This window comes from Gadus macrocephalus, chromosome 1 (assembly GCF_031168955.1).
Source record: "Gadus macrocephalus chromosome 1, ASM3116895v1".
Classification (NCBI taxonomy): domain Eukaryota; kingdom Metazoa; phylum Chordata; class Actinopteri; order Gadiformes; family Gadidae; genus Gadus; species Gadus macrocephalus.
In genome coordinates, this window is record NC_082382.1 from 15,933,116 (window position 1) to 15,947,860 (window position 14,745).

At 41.5% G+C, this 14,745-nt stretch overlaps 2 protein-coding genes across 2 annotated transcripts; both read left to right on the plus strand.

Annotated features, from left to right (window-relative positions):
- Window positions 1–2,041: 2,041 nt before the first annotated feature.
- On the plus strand, window positions 2,042–5,293 carry rab5if (RAB5 interacting factor). Its single transcript, XM_060049385.1, has 4 exons — window positions 2,042–2,374; window positions 2,790–2,893; window positions 3,050–3,179; window positions 4,150–5,293. Exons 1-4 carry the CDS (start codon window positions 2,267–2,269, stop codon window positions 4,189–4,191), a joined length of 384 nt encoding a protein of 127 aa, XP_059905368.1. The 5' UTR covers window positions 2,042–2,266; the 3' UTR covers window positions 4,192–5,293.
- Window positions 5,294–5,627: 334 nt separating this feature from the next.
- Window positions 5,628–14,154, plus strand: dhx35 (DEAH-box helicase 35). The gene is made up of 21 exons (XM_060049398.1): window positions 5,628–5,726; window positions 6,227–6,354; window positions 6,482–6,574; window positions 6,924–7,001; window positions 7,335–7,439; window positions 7,529–7,590; window positions 7,681–7,750; window positions 7,888–7,947; window positions 8,253–8,365; window positions 8,465–8,561; window positions 8,666–8,824; window positions 9,024–9,234; window positions 9,356–9,480; window positions 9,667–9,721; window positions 9,960–10,150; window positions 10,231–10,308; window positions 10,639–10,768; window positions 10,889–10,970; window positions 11,064–11,135; window positions 11,820–11,931; window positions 13,012–14,154. The coding sequence occupies exons 1-21, from the start codon at window positions 5,687–5,689 to the stop codon at window positions 13,048–13,050; spliced, it is 2,100 nt and encodes a 699-aa protein (XP_059905381.1). The 5' UTR covers window positions 5,628–5,686; the 3' UTR covers window positions 13,051–14,154.
- Window positions 14,155–14,745: the final 591 nt, after the last annotated feature.

A 14,745-nucleotide genomic window follows, 5' to 3' on the forward strand; every position in this document is an offset into this window, starting at 1 on the left:
ACACACACACACACACACACGTATCCGTGCCCTCCCCAAAACACATTCACACACCCACACGCACCTACACTCCCCCCCGCCACACAAAGAGACAATCACACTCACACACACACACACACACACACACACACACACACACACACACACACACACACACACACACACACACACACACACACACACACACACACACACACACACACACACACAAACGCTCGGATACACACACACGCACACACACCAAAAAACTAATTTAAGTCATGTTCGGGAAGTTGTCATCCAAGGCCTGCAATTGGACACAAATAATATACCACAACCACTTTCCACACCAATCAACCAAGCTTGTGAGTTGGTTCTTTGTCGTAGTTTTACATAGGCTATGTTTATTTTTTTCAGGTATTAAAGGTGTGTGAATGAGCGCGCTGAACCATCTGTTGATGGTTTATACGTGTTCTGTTTTATAGGCCTACGATGTCAAATTAGATGTAGGCCTATGGCTCTATTTCCATAGGCTAATTACAAGGGTGTTATTGCCTGAATATTAATTAAACATATCCATGTTGTTTTGAAAACTGTTTAGTCAGCGCCGTTTTCCTCTCACCACTCAATAACAGAAATCAATACTTCTGCAAACAATACATTGGTTTACCTCGACACAGGGACGGAGTCTAATTTATTTTACCATAGGCTTTAATTGCACAGAAAGCAAAAGCACATAGACCACGTGTAATTATCAAATAATAATTATTAAGTAAAACACATAAGTGAAACAAATTATACAACAGTGATTTGTAAGTAACGGTTAGATGGGCAGTTCGGAATTTAAATACAGGTTTTAATTAACGGCTCTGACAAAGAACGCCCTCTGCTGGAGTTCCAGGCTCAATAACAAACGGTATCCAGCCAACTCAAATATCGCCATTGGCCAAACAATGCACCTGCAATTGGATTGAGAGCCAGAAACAATTATGGCCTGAATAAAAGCATTTTTTCTGCTGTGGACCCTTTTCCTGTGTCAGATATAACCTGTGAGCCTCCTATCATTTATTTTGATGTAACTTTTATATTGCAAATACTAGTAAAGGTTTGTTTAATAAATTTAAAGCAAACTAACTGAAAAAACTGGGACCTTTCCAAGACCAGGCAGTCATGAAACCAGGTAAATATTATTGCAGAACGTTTGAAAGAGGAGCCCTAATTGAATCACTTGTACACACATGTGAATATTACATACACATTTAGTTGCTGTAGTTATCACTTATCTATTATCTAATAAATGGGATCTAATAATATAAGGGCCTGCAGTATTGTTTGAATAATTGAGGTGCAGTCCATTACAATAATTGTGCCTCAGGTTTCTTGCCACTGAATGCAGAGGCGGCATTCTGCTGGACGTAAGTGATAGCAAATGTAGCACTCCAATTTGCAGCCCATTGAAGGTCGATACTATTAGTGGTGGTGGGACCCCATTTGATAACTTTGCGAAACTGGCCATGTATCTATTTTTTGTGAGGACATCTACAGGCTTTCTTGAGACATCAGCTAAGTGCCAGGTGATAATGTCATTCTGATGTCTCTTTCTAAAGTTTATGTAACAGACTGTACTGTGTTTAGTTTGGAAAAGGAGGTGTGTCCCTCGTGAGGTGCCGTAGGGGGGAAGTTCGGGGAACTGTTGTGTTGTGCGGGGTGTCTGAGATTAAAGTGAAGCGGAGTTGGCTGCTGAACACACTATCTCGTCTCCGGTCCCGTTCATTGTTTTCTATAGAACTTCAGTATAGGCGAACCTAGCACGCTCGGCTACACAAGTGACAGCAGCACCCTTAGAGACAGAATCATCAAAACTCATGTTCACCTATGTCACCTATGCCTAAATAAGATACAATTTATGAATGATAATAATAACGTATAACTAATGCATATTGATAAAAAAAATAATTATGAGGGACATGACATACAACCATCTTGTCATTAGATGGCACTGTCGAAAATCAAGTTGTTTTTTGTTAACGTCGAAGCGACGTCGCAGTTTGTGATTGGTTGTCGTTTCTGGGGTCAAACTACTCTGCGCATGCCCAGAACGTTGATTTTTCTGCTGGACCGCAATCTGTCATATCAGCATAGGATTTTAATTCTCCTCACAGACTCAAAGACATTTAAATAACTTTCAACCGAAGGAATATCAAATACAGTTGTCCTGCCTAACGACCTAACTGGATTGAACGTTCAGCCCAATATCTCTGTCACTCACCGGCGTAACAAACTCAGAATGAGGAACGGTTCCAAGCGGAAAGAAGAGATCCATCTCGTCAACGGAGGTGTGAAGCAGTCCACATGGGGCAAAGCCTTCAACAGTCATGCTGTCTGGGAGGAGAAGGTAAGCAGAGGGCCTAGGACGGCTAGTCTACAAGGACTATAGTCTGTAGTAGTGTAGTTTGCAGAGCTTAATTGCCATATAGTTGAATCTATTCTCTTGTCGTCATCGAAGGATTGGAAATGTTATTCCCCCTAGCGTTGACCTTAGCAGGATAACTGTACACACAACTAACACTTGCTGGGTATTACATACTCTATTCCCACACAAGCTTTTGACCCACAATTAAAACAATTACAAACAAGAATTGCAGTGCTTTTATCCATCGTTTTACCCACAAAGGGTTATTCCTAAGGTTCTGTTCTTTTTGGGTCCTATTTATTGCATGCATAATATGAATGTTATTCATTGTTATCGCAGTAGTCAAGTATGGTAATGAATACCTCAACATTAATCATGCCAATCTTTTCTTAAACAGGATGAATTTTTAGATGTAATTTATTGGATCAGGCAAATCATTGCTATAATCCTTGGTGTGGTATGGGGTGTCGCGCCACTGAAGGGATTCTTGGGAATAGCCATGTAAGTATTGATTGTTACCGTTATTTTTGTTTCAGCTGACCATTAAGTCCTATTTTTTTTTTACCATGTAATGGCATGGCAACAAATAGCCTTGTATATTATAAAGATTGTCAAATTACGGCATTTTGGTAATCCTTTTTGTTTTATTTCTTTCAGATTCTGCATCATCAATGCTGGCGTTCTCTATGTGTACTTCAGTAGTTTCCAGCAGATTGACGAGGAGGAGTATGGGGGCACCTGGGAACTCACTAAAGAAGGCTTCATGACATCTTTTGCTTTATTTCTGGTAAAGATTCTCAACTCTTTATGCAAACAATTAGACGTTTTAAGTAATCAAGTAAACTTGCAGTATAAATCAGCTTTAAGCAATTGCTTACAATTTAAATGGTTTGAGGATAGAATGTACGATTTATTTATATGATTATCTGCCAGTTTTCTGGCTTTAAGGTGTTAACTCTCCATCAAACTATTTGCATGTTACACTTCTACCCCCAATTCTCTCTCTAATGCTGGCATACACGTCCACCTTCATCATTTTCAACTGACTGGAGCTAATGCAATTTATTGGGCTTCTGTTTAGGGCGACACCGTTCCATTTCTTAAAGATAATACTTCTTTCATGCATCCTTTTATTGATTATTTTTTTGACTCATTACATTTAATTGAAAATCGAAACCACTTTTAGTAATGCTGTTTGGATTCGTGCTTTATTTTACTGAAAAACATAATAATAATGATAACAATAGCTATAGCAAATCACTTAGCCTTTTTTTTTTTTACAGAAACTTACGTTTTACAATGTCCCAATCTTATTCATCATAAAGGCTTCCCATCACAATTTATTTAAGTCCATATCTTTATTCCATGAATCTAATGCCACTCAAGGCAATGAACGCCTCTAGTCTCAAATGAGACTATCAATATCATGGATGTTATACTTGTTGGGCGCTAAATCATTTCATACACATGAAAACTGCCCTACAATTAATTGGATAGCCTTATTATTTACATTCTGTTAAAGCACATTTTTGGAAATATACTAAACTGAAGAGGAAATTTGGCCAATCACATTCCACAGATTGTATGAGACAATGCAACGAGGCATTTTCACCATATCATTTAGCCTTTTGTGAAAGTATGCCAATTGTGGTTCTGAACCCCCTGGATTGGAGCATATGTAGCTCACACACTGACCAAGCACAGTACCCCGACCACCATACTCATCTTGATTGTGTTTTACCTTCTTCTCTTCCCAGGTGGTGTGGATAATATTTTACACAGCACTTCATCATGAATGAGAGAAGACCACCGGGGAGAATTCATTCAAACAAACATTTCAATTGAAGGAAAAATGTCAAGACACAGCATAGAAGTACATAGAGAGAGCGGTACCAGCAGGACCTCTCCCTTGAGCAGTGAGCGGCTCCTTCGGAGAACATCATTACTAAATACATTACAATAGGTCTTGACAGTCCCAGAGATACTTCACGTACCTCTGTATCTCCTCTAAAGTATGTTTTACTTTCTCCAACCGACAACGTTATGATCCATTAAGAAACACTATTTAACTTAAAATTAGTTGGGAAAGATACTGCAATTCCTTGCTGGAACATTGATATGATGAAATGTTTTAATCCATGTTTTGAAATGATGTCATCATTGGTCATTGGTAAAACAATGTAAGCACCACATGTCAGTCTTTAAGAGTGTAATGCAACAGTCATTTTTTGTGATAACAAAACAAAATACATTCAAGTTTTTGGCTTTCCTTTTCTTAATTTTCAGGATTATTCTGCTTTATTGGCCCCTATACCTAACATGTGATTTGTACACAAATATCTTACTAAATTGGCTGATCAAAATCAATCAGTCCAGACCTAACAGTTCCAATGCTGCCACACTAGGAGACTGCGTAAGAAACAAAGAACAATATATGCATGTATTGAAGGGCATAAAGTCCATTGAATAAAGCTTAAACTGTTATATGCACTGCCATGATTTGCTACTAGTATGTATGGTGTCATTTGTCTTGGATGGATTGTAAGTAGTGGATATAATTAATTTTAAGTTTTTCTTTTAGTTTTTACATGTGTAGCTTCCTGATCAGTTCTTACCTAATGTTTTGGAACTCGTTTAAACACCCTGATTTATAAATGTCCCATTTTGATTTAAGTCCATATTATGTCATGCTGTTTTTTTCTATGTATTAGTTATATCTCAACTGATGTAACAGACCACTCAGTATTTTATAGTGAATACATTTAATGACAGCCATTGTAAGGTGACTAATGATAATAGTAGGTACATCATGGAAGGTTTTTGCGAGGATTGTATTTTCTGACTGGGCTCTTTTGAAATATCACAATAAAGTAGGCTTCGTGTAGCCTCCATTTTCCAGGAGATTGTCTGTGATTGATTGTTAATTCGTTTGACTTAACCATAGGCAATATTTTTTAAATATGTCCTAAGCATGGTTCGTTGAATAATATAAGCCTTTTGAAAAAGTAAAATGACGAAGCATGATTGTTATATTTTTCAGCTCACTCAGTAGAATGATGCGTAGGCCTACCTTATTTTATTTATTTATTTATTTATCTTTTTCCACAATGTCTTGTTTTTTAAAAAAATGTATGATGACTATATGCTCTGTAAGGTGACCTTGGGTGTTTTGAAAGGCGCCTCTAAATTAAATGTATTATTATTATTACCTAGTCTTTGGGTGACATTCAAAAATTCGAAATCCCGACATGTGACGTCACCGACCGATTGAGAAATATGTGACGTAGAGCCAAAATGGCGACTCCCCTCTCCACGATGAAATTTTGGAAGCCGGGTAAGTAAGGCAAAACACGCATTTTGTGCATAAATACATTGTTTCTGTTTCTCTATCTAGCAGTTAATCATTTTCTGTGACTTATTGGACTGTCGTCAGTCCCTATGACGCACCTTTCGGTGGTTGCTGCGTGATATGCAGACTGCAGCTAGTTCATCAATGGGTTCCGCTGCCTCGACAGAGTAGCAATGCAGGACTGCACTGTGTCATAAGAAGAGGTCTCAAAGTATGAAGGTTTACAATGAAATGGCAGTGGTGCTGTTTCTGTTGGCTGATTTTTTTTTTGTGTACCATACCATCATGCTGATCGCAAATGGCATGCTGTACTTATAAACGAGCAACACAGCACGTATTTATTTAATAGTTAATGTGAAATGTATCCATGTACGCAATTATAAATGCTTAAACTGTTTCAGTTCCCTGTTTTGTTGCAGTAGCTGTAATCGAAAAAAGACAATGATGCTCAATCAACCATATACTATCCCATTCTGCTCCACCAGGATCAGAGGCACCAGGGATCACAGAGGAGCGGGAGCTCACGTCTGAGACCACCGGTTCCCCAGTCATATTCAACCCGCATACTGCTCTCTCCATAGAAAAGCAACGACAGAAACTCCCTGTCTTTAAGGTTGCCCACAACTATCCAATAGTATTAAATGGATAAAATACCTAGTAGTTAACTCATTTGTGTGACTGTATGTTGTACCTTCTACACAATATATTCTATTCATATATTCCCTAAAATATGTTTCCAGCACAGAAACAACGTATTGTACTTGGTGGAGAGCTACCAGACAGTAATCATCGTCGGTGAGACAGGATGTGGAAAAACCACACAAATTCCTCAGGTTTGTACAGCTCTAGATTCAGTTGTGGTCCTTGAACCCTGAACCATTTGAATGCATCCGGATTCAACAAGATTCAGATGTTCCTACGTAGAATATGCACCAAACAAAAAAAGCCGCAGTGCTCTCCAATGCAGCAGTTGAATCGTGTCCTTCAACCGGCTTATTCCCCATTGTGTATCAACACAACCTTCAGGATATGCTTTGTGTTCTCTTTTGAGTTCAGAACAAATGAGCCCAAACTTTTCTGTTTCATGCCTGGCCTGCTGTACTCATTCATTGAGTCTATCTCTTTCCTGCGTCGCTCTTGTTCTCATTGTGTTCCCTGCCCTTTTGATGTTCCTCTCCTCAGTACCTCCTGGAGGCTGGCTGGGCAGCGGAGGGAAGAGTCATCGGAGTGACACAGCCCCGCCGCGTCGCAGCCATTTCTGTAAGGTTTTAAACTCGAAGATACATGAACGTCATATGTGCCTAACATTCACCCATTCATGCAAACATTCACACACCGATGGCAGTGCCAGTCGTGCATGGAGACAGCCAGCTCGTCGGGAGCATTTAGGGTTAGGTGCCTTGCTCAGGGACATCTTGACACTCAGCTAGGAGGATCTGGGGATCGTTCGCTGGTTACCAGCCAACCCACTCTACCTCCTGAGCTACTGCCGCCCTGTCAAACTCACCAATCACCTGCTAATGTTCATTGAGATGCAGGTTGAAAATAACGTAAACGGACTTGACTAAGATGTGTCTGTCCATCTTCTGGTAGGTGGCTAATCGTGTTGCAGAAGAGAGGGGGGCCCTCCTGGGACACGAGGTGGGATACACCATCCGATTTGATGACTGCTCTGATCCCCAAGCTACCAGAATCAAGGTATTACTCCTTCTGAATGTCATTCATCTTCTGACATATGTGATATCTGTTCATCAGAGTATTTGCTTATTCGTGCCCGTCTTCCTTAGTTTCTAACAGATGGCATGCTGGTGCGTGAGATGATGGCTGATCCTCTTCTGAAAAAATACAGGTAGCCTAATATATTATTAAACAGGAGCATTGCACTGAAGGAGAAAAGCCATTTTTGACCTATACAGTCTACTGTGTTAATTTTTCCCAGCGTGTTGATGTTGGACGAGGCCCACGAGAGAACCCTGTACACGGACATCGCCATTGGATTACTGAAGAAGGTAACATTGATATTTGGACATTCATACTGTATACTGCCGCACAAATAAATTATCGTCGTGTTCAGTCAACAACACTCGCATCACCCCATCCTGTCATTCAATGTCCCTGGCTGCCTATCCTCTCCTCCCTGGAATAGATTCAGAAGAAGCGGCGAGACCTGAGACTGATCGTCGCCTCTGCCACACTGGATGCCAAGGTGATTATGTTCCCTCCAAACAGCTGCACTGTTACGCCCTCCAGACGGAGCTCAAAGCAATGCCTTCACAAGAGATCGGTAGATATCTCCAGGCAAGATATTATCTGGCACGGTTTGCGTCAAATAAAGTGGATGTAGCACAACGTATTGTTCATCTGGACATAAACGTCATTCCCATTATTATCACTTGTATCGAGTTGCCGCATTTGTTTAGTGGAGTTTTGACAGAATAGCTAAGGGGGTGTTTTTTTCTCTTTGTCTCGCGTATGCTCAAATCTTTTATTGGCTTCATCTTTCCTCTGAAGAAATTCCAAGAGTTCTTCAACCTGAACGAGACTGCAGATCCTAACAAGGACACGTGTGGTATACTCACAGTAGAAGGTCGCACGTTCCCTGTGGACATGTTCTACACCATCAGGTATTCAAGGAACTGCCAACCTGAATAACAGCCTTTTTGTAGGTAACTGCAGTATTGTCGCTAAACCCCTTTGTCTGCTGTCTTTGTTTGGTTCTTCAGTCCTGTACCAGACTATGTGAAGGCCACGGTGGAAACTGTGATGAAGATCCATGAAACAGAAGACGATGGAGATGTTCTTGCTTTTCTCACTGGGCAGGTTAGTAGCCATGATCTCTCTCCTCTGGATAAGGTATTTTTTTTATCTTTCATAACCATTTAAATATTCTTGTGTGTTTTCTTTTTTTTTTAATTTTTTTATAGGAAGAGGTGGAGAAGGTGGTTTCTCTGCTCCAGGAACAGGCTCGCTCTCTGTCACGTTACGGCATGAAGAAATATCTGCGGGTGATGCCCATGTACGCTGGACTGCCATACGCTGAGCAGATGAAGGTCTTTGAGAGGGCACCACCCACTGTCCGCAAGGTGAACGCTTCCTTTGGTGTACTAGTTCCATGGATTTTTTTTTTCCGCACCTATTGTTCATTCAGATTTGCTATAGTTGTTTGCAAAATGCTGTATGTTTGTTCACAGCTTGTTTTGTTCTCACCGCACAATTTGTGTATAGCATTGTAACCTCCAAACCAATCCAGCCAATCTGAACCTCGACTATTTGTACCCTCAGGTGATCGTTGCCACCAACATAGCGGAGACCTCCATCACTATCAACGGCATTGTGTTTGTAATTGACTGTGCATTCGTGAAGTTGAGAGCCTACAACCCTTCCACTGCCATCGAGTCCCTGGTGGTCAGTCCCATATCCAAGGCCTCGGCCAGCCAGAGGGCTGGAAGGGCTGGCCGCAACCGCTCTGGGAAATGCTTCCGACTATACACAGGTATGCAGTGAATAAGCATGCCTTACACGTTTGTTTGTGTGTGTGCTCTGTCTTGTCACATTGTGTCTACCCCTGTGCTGTCTCATCAAATTCTGTCCACCTCTATATGCCTTTTTAACAGAGGAGGACTATGAGAAGCTGCCAGCCTCTACTGTGCCAGAGATGCAGCGCACTAATCTGGCCCCCGTCATACTGCAGCTCAAAGCCCTCGGTATCGACAACGTGCTGCGCTTCAGCTTCCTCTCTGTAAGGGAACCCGCTTTGCATCCCAAGCGAGGCTGGAATGTGCCTTGTGAAAGCTAATTTCATTGTGATTGCTTTCTTAGGAAAATAAATTCAGCATATTGAGACCCCATTATTATGACTTCCATGGTGAAACGAAACGCATCAACATACTTTGTTTACTTGCTCTACTTTATTCTCCTCATGCAGCCTCCTCCAGCTCAGTCCATGATCCAAGCGCTTGAACTGCTCTACGCTCTCGGAGGTGAGAGACAAATAGGGCAGCGCAATGGTGCAGGGACTGTTGAGATAAGGTTTTAAGCCCTTCTGTTCAAGCATGAGGTTCCCATCCCACCCAGGGAATTCCCTTTTCCCTCTGTCCTTATCCTTTAATAGCAGCGTGCATGCGTTAACTCCTCCATCTACCTTAACATATTCAACCTTGAAACTCCTTTCCATTATATGGCCTTAAACCTGGTGTGCATCTGTGATCTTGTGCTCAGGTCTGGACCAGTATGGACGTCTGACTGACCCTATGGGGGTACGGATGGCAGAGTTCCCATTGAGCCCCATGTTTGCCAAGATGCTTTTGGAGGCAGGGAATTACGGCTGCTCCAAAGAGATTGTAACCATCGCGGCCATGATGCAGATTCAAAATATTTTCGTGGTGCCATCCAATCAGAAGAAAGTGGCTGTAAGTGAATCATTGCTTGCATAAATAATTGTTATATATTGCTACACACACACACCTGACACGCACATCTCATTTTTCAGGCACGTGAGCACCGGAAGTTTGCAGTGGCCGAAGGAGACCACCTCACCATGCTGAACGTGTACGAAGCTTTTATCAAGGTACGTACACTTAAGGCCCAATCCCATTTGTACCCCTTACCCCTTCCCCTTACCCCTCCCCCTTGTTTTGAAGGGGTAAGGGGTAGAAATGCCCTTTCTACCCATTTCTACCTCATCCCATTTCTACCCCTTATGCCTGCCCCTTAGCCCTTCCCCTTACCCCTTCAAAACAAGGGGGAGGGGTAAGGGGAAGGGGTAAGGGGTAGAAATGGGATTGGGCCTTAGCCTGCTCCAACGAGCTCCTCTCCGTTGATGACAAAATAATAAATGTTTTTTAAAGCTTACAAGTATTCCTACCTACCTACCTACCCCCCATGCTTCCTTCTGCAGCACCAGAAGAGCTCCCAATGGTGCCAGGAGCACTTCCTCAATTACAAGGGCCTCCTGCGCGCCATCACTGTGAGGGAGCAGCTCAGACGGCTCATGAACAAGTTCAAGGTACCGCGGACTTCCAGCGAAGGTATGTCGTGTGTGTCTTCATGTCTGTTTGAATGTGTGAGGGAGAACTTGTGTGTGATTTGATCGGTGCACGGAGTGATGGGTGGTGTAACTCATGGTATTTTTTTGTTTTGTCGCACAGGCGACCCAGACGTGATCCTTAGGTGCATCGTTGCTGGGTTCTTTGCCAACGCAGCCCGGATTCACCATTCAGGTTCCTACAGGTGAGTCTTTCTTAGTCGTGTGTTAGTGTTCCAACTCTTATAATCGTTTGACAGGAATCTATATTTACCCTCATTGCTCTCCACTCTCTGCAGGACATTAAGGGATGACCGTGAGCTTCACATCCACCCAAGTTCTGTGTTGTACGGTGAAAAACCTCCCAAATGGTAAGAACACACAGTACACCTTAAAGGCACAGCATGCAAACGTCAGCCTCGTCATATCCATTCCATGGCTCTAACTGATAGGGTTGCTATTTTGGACACATGGGCCTGTCCAAAGGTTGTCTAGTATGACTCCAGAATGTAGACACCATTATTTGTGAATTGGATTCAGTGATTTGTTTGTTTGCCTCCTCTTTTAGCTTTCAGATAGGCTATAATGGATGTCAAGCTGTTGATTGTTTTCGCAACCATTCTTTATGTGATCCTATTGATACCGGCGTCAATACACCCTGAAGTTCCCTTTTTGAAAAGATAATGTTTTGTATCTTTTCAAACAATCAACAACCTGCTCCTTACACTTCCATCCTAGCTCAGTTAGATCAATACCGGATGAGGCCATCAAATTTAATTCTGAACCAATTTGTGAAATGTTGCTAAACCCTAGAATCATTCTACAATCTCTGGATATAATGGTGTCCACTCTCGAGAATCTCGAGAATCTGTGATCCAAAATAGCATGCTAATCTCGAGCATGTGAGGAAAAATATCCTTCTCTTAGGATATTGAACAGAGACACTTACACATACAGGGAATTAGTTTGAACCTGTTTAACATTTGAACTCCGTGGAATTGGTGGATTTGTGTCACTTAACTTTCATCTTATGTTCCTCGACATGTTGCTCTTAGGGTGGTCTATAATGAAGTGGTGCAGACGGCAAAGTACTACATGCGTGACGTAACTGCTGTGGAGTCCACCTGGTTGGTTGAGTTGGCCCCACACTTTTACAAGCAAGCCCAGGTAAGGAAAACACACAAATAGTCATGACAGTGTTTCCCATGCATAGACCAATGTGTGGCGCAGCGCCACAGAATCAACACCGAGCGCCACAAATTGAATCTTTTTTTTTTTTTTTTAAGCGATTTTTTAATATAAATATCGTTCCGTTCATTAATCTCCGTATAGCACTCTTTCTCCCTGTCATTCTCGTTCACACACGTACACAGAGACAAGTGCGCATGCATGCCATTGGTGCGCGGGGCCGGGTACCACTTATTGGATAAACCCGCGTATCATACACGCACTGACAGCGGATTCGCCCACTCCTCCTCTCAACGTGCCTACAAAGGTAAACCCGAAGCAGCGGGATATGTAAGGGATAATGTATAGAACGCCGGTCATTATCGAAAATAATTGCAAATTGCAAAAAACGAAAAAATAACTTCACATGGTGTGTCTTTTTACAATTTATTTGTTACCAGCATTCTTAGTGTAGATCAGCAGAGAAATAGTCCACCAAATACGTTGACGTCGCTTAGCAAGCGAAGACGCTGGGGTTGACAAGTTACCGGTACTTGCGGATTGATACCAAAGACGTCATTAGAGGCAAAAAATCCTTTGTTTTCCTTGACAGCGGTCAATTACACTCATGATTATACTTAGCAACGGTGAATTATCAAATATAATTCACCGCCGGAAGTTGTGATGGGCCCATGCAAGTGAACGGAGCGTTCCATGGCATTGAGAAGACCCGTGTAATAATTGCGATTAATGTGAAATGCGGTTATAGTTTCTATATATTATACCCCCCTCCCCAGCAGTCCACGTCCTACGTCCCACCCCCCCCCGGCCACACATTGCTACCTGGTCTGTGGGAAACACTGCATGATATGTGTTAGAAATAAATATGTTACTAAATATAGTGGAGCTTGTTCCTAAATAGATCCTATGGGACAAATACAGTTATAAAAACAAAGAAATTAAGTATGCCAACCCATTTTGCAGATATAATCCAGTCATATTGTTCGTATTTAATGGTGGACTCCCCACTGTGTCATGCATTGATTCTAACCACATACATTATTCTCTGTGTTCCTTTAGCATGGGTCACTAGCCAGTAAGAGATCCCGTGTTCTCTGAGACCTACCCAGATCAGCCATGAAGACCACAGTTATCCCCACAGTTAAAGCACCACTGTGCCCCCACCCATCTTCCTGTTTATATATACATGTAACGTAACTTCTTGTTCATCTGCACAGTCATGCCCCTCCACAAAGGAGGCCCTATTTGGCCATGCTAGATTGGACACTGGTGATTTGCTTACGTTTGTAAGCGGTTTTAGTTATTTTTGTTATTTTGTCTAGAAGCCAGCGGAGTGTCTGATTGTGATTTGGTCAGTTGTTGGATGTGGCAGGAGTTCAGGATGTGCCTTACTTGTGTCCTTTCAGATGTGGTCAGATAGTGGCGACCAAACATACCTGTAGATAGTAATAAGTGTTTTCAATGACAGCTCTGCAAGAGACTGACCTATTCCCAAGAGCTTGGCGTCTTTGTTTCATAAAGCTGTATATTTTCCTGTTGCAGTGCAGCACAAAAATTAAGGACATCAGATTGTTTGGATTTTCTACTTTTGAGGGAGTTATTTTTTTATTATCTTGCCGCATAGACTGGGTGCCTCTTTCTGTTGTTTGTTTCTGTTTGGTTTTCGTTTGCGATGCAGAGCAAATTTTCATTTTAAAATTTTGGAAGCTTATCATCTTTAATTTGATTGTCCCTTAATAACACATTAATGTTTCTTGCTGTGGCTGGAAATGTTTTAAAATTCATGTGATGACCCCTGATTGAATGACAAATGTGAATGAGTTGTTTTCCTTCGGACTACTGTTTTCAAACTGTTGTCAGTGTACAACTGGCTATCTCAATCAAAGTAGCCTTGATACCACACTGTGCCAATTTTTTATCAACCATATTTCACTTTCTATTCTCAAATGGAATGTGAAGGTAAAACTTGAGCGTTTGAATTACAAAACTGTGAATTCAAAAACCAAAATGAAGTGCCATTTGTTCCTGTGCTTGCATCCACTTATACATTCATTGAACAGCATCAGAAAGGAAGTAGCATTTATGTTTTTGTCCCCTCTTGCTGTATTGTTTATTTTTACTTCAAATACATTTTTGCATTTCCATTCGTGTTGTCAGGATTGATGACAACGTTTTTGATTAAAACATTTCTTGCTATCCGTTCATGCATCCATCTTTTTGAAAACCGGTTCTCCCCTTTTAGTTACAGTGGCATTAGGGCGGGTACAGCCGCAGTCCAGGTGCCCGTTTCCCCCGGCAACTTCCTCTAGTTTAGCTCCTCCTGGGAGACCCCTAGGTGTTCCCAGGCAGGCTAGGAGATGGAATCCCTTGAGGGCATCCTTGGGTTACCACGGGGGTCTACTCCCAGTTGGCAGTGGGTGATACACCTCCAACGGGAGGTGCCCAGGAGGCATCAACCTCATCTTTAGTTATTCTATCCTTTTTTCTTTTTTTAAAGAATGCCTACCTCATGTTTTTTTCTCTTTTATCCTTGTTTTTTTTTATTTAAATATTTTCAGTTAAAATGTTGGGTTAAGAAAATCATGCAATCAGTTGAGCAAGGAAATAGTTCTTGTATTGTTACATTTGGTTCATAAAAGTGAAATTGTCAAGTAAACTCCACAACGTTATGAACTCATGCCTGCATGATTTTTTTAGATGACGTATTCTTGAAATAACTAGATCAAGTGAGACCGTTAACCATTTAAGGACAACACAATAATTTAAAGAAATATTTGAACTGATTAGATAAGT

Bases quoted from the DNA above. Each gene is read 5' to 3' on its own strand.
- rab5if (XM_060049385.1), top strand. From the start codon at position 2,267: ATGAGGAACGGTTCCAAGCGGAAAGAAGAGATCCATCTCGTCAACGGA. The intron at 2,375-2,789 runs GTAAGCAGAGGG...TTTCTTAAACAG, and splicing joins ATGCTGTCTGGGAGGAGAAG to GATGAATTTTTAGATGTAAT. The intron at 2,894-3,049 runs GTAAGTATTGAT...TATTTCTTTCAG, and splicing joins GGATTCTTGGGAATAGCCAT to ATTCTGCATCATCAATGCTG.
- dhx35 (XM_060049398.1), top strand. From the start codon at position 5,687: ATGGCGACTCCCCTCTCCACGATGAAATTTTGGAAGCCGG. The intron at 8,562-8,665 runs GTTAGTAGCCAT...ATTTTTTTATAG, and splicing joins TTGCTTTTCTCACTGGGCAG to GAAGAGGTGGAGAAGGTGGT. The intron at 10,309-10,638 runs GTACGTACACTT...TTCCTTCTGCAG, and splicing joins TGTACGAAGCTTTTATCAAG to CACCAGAAGAGCTCCCAATG.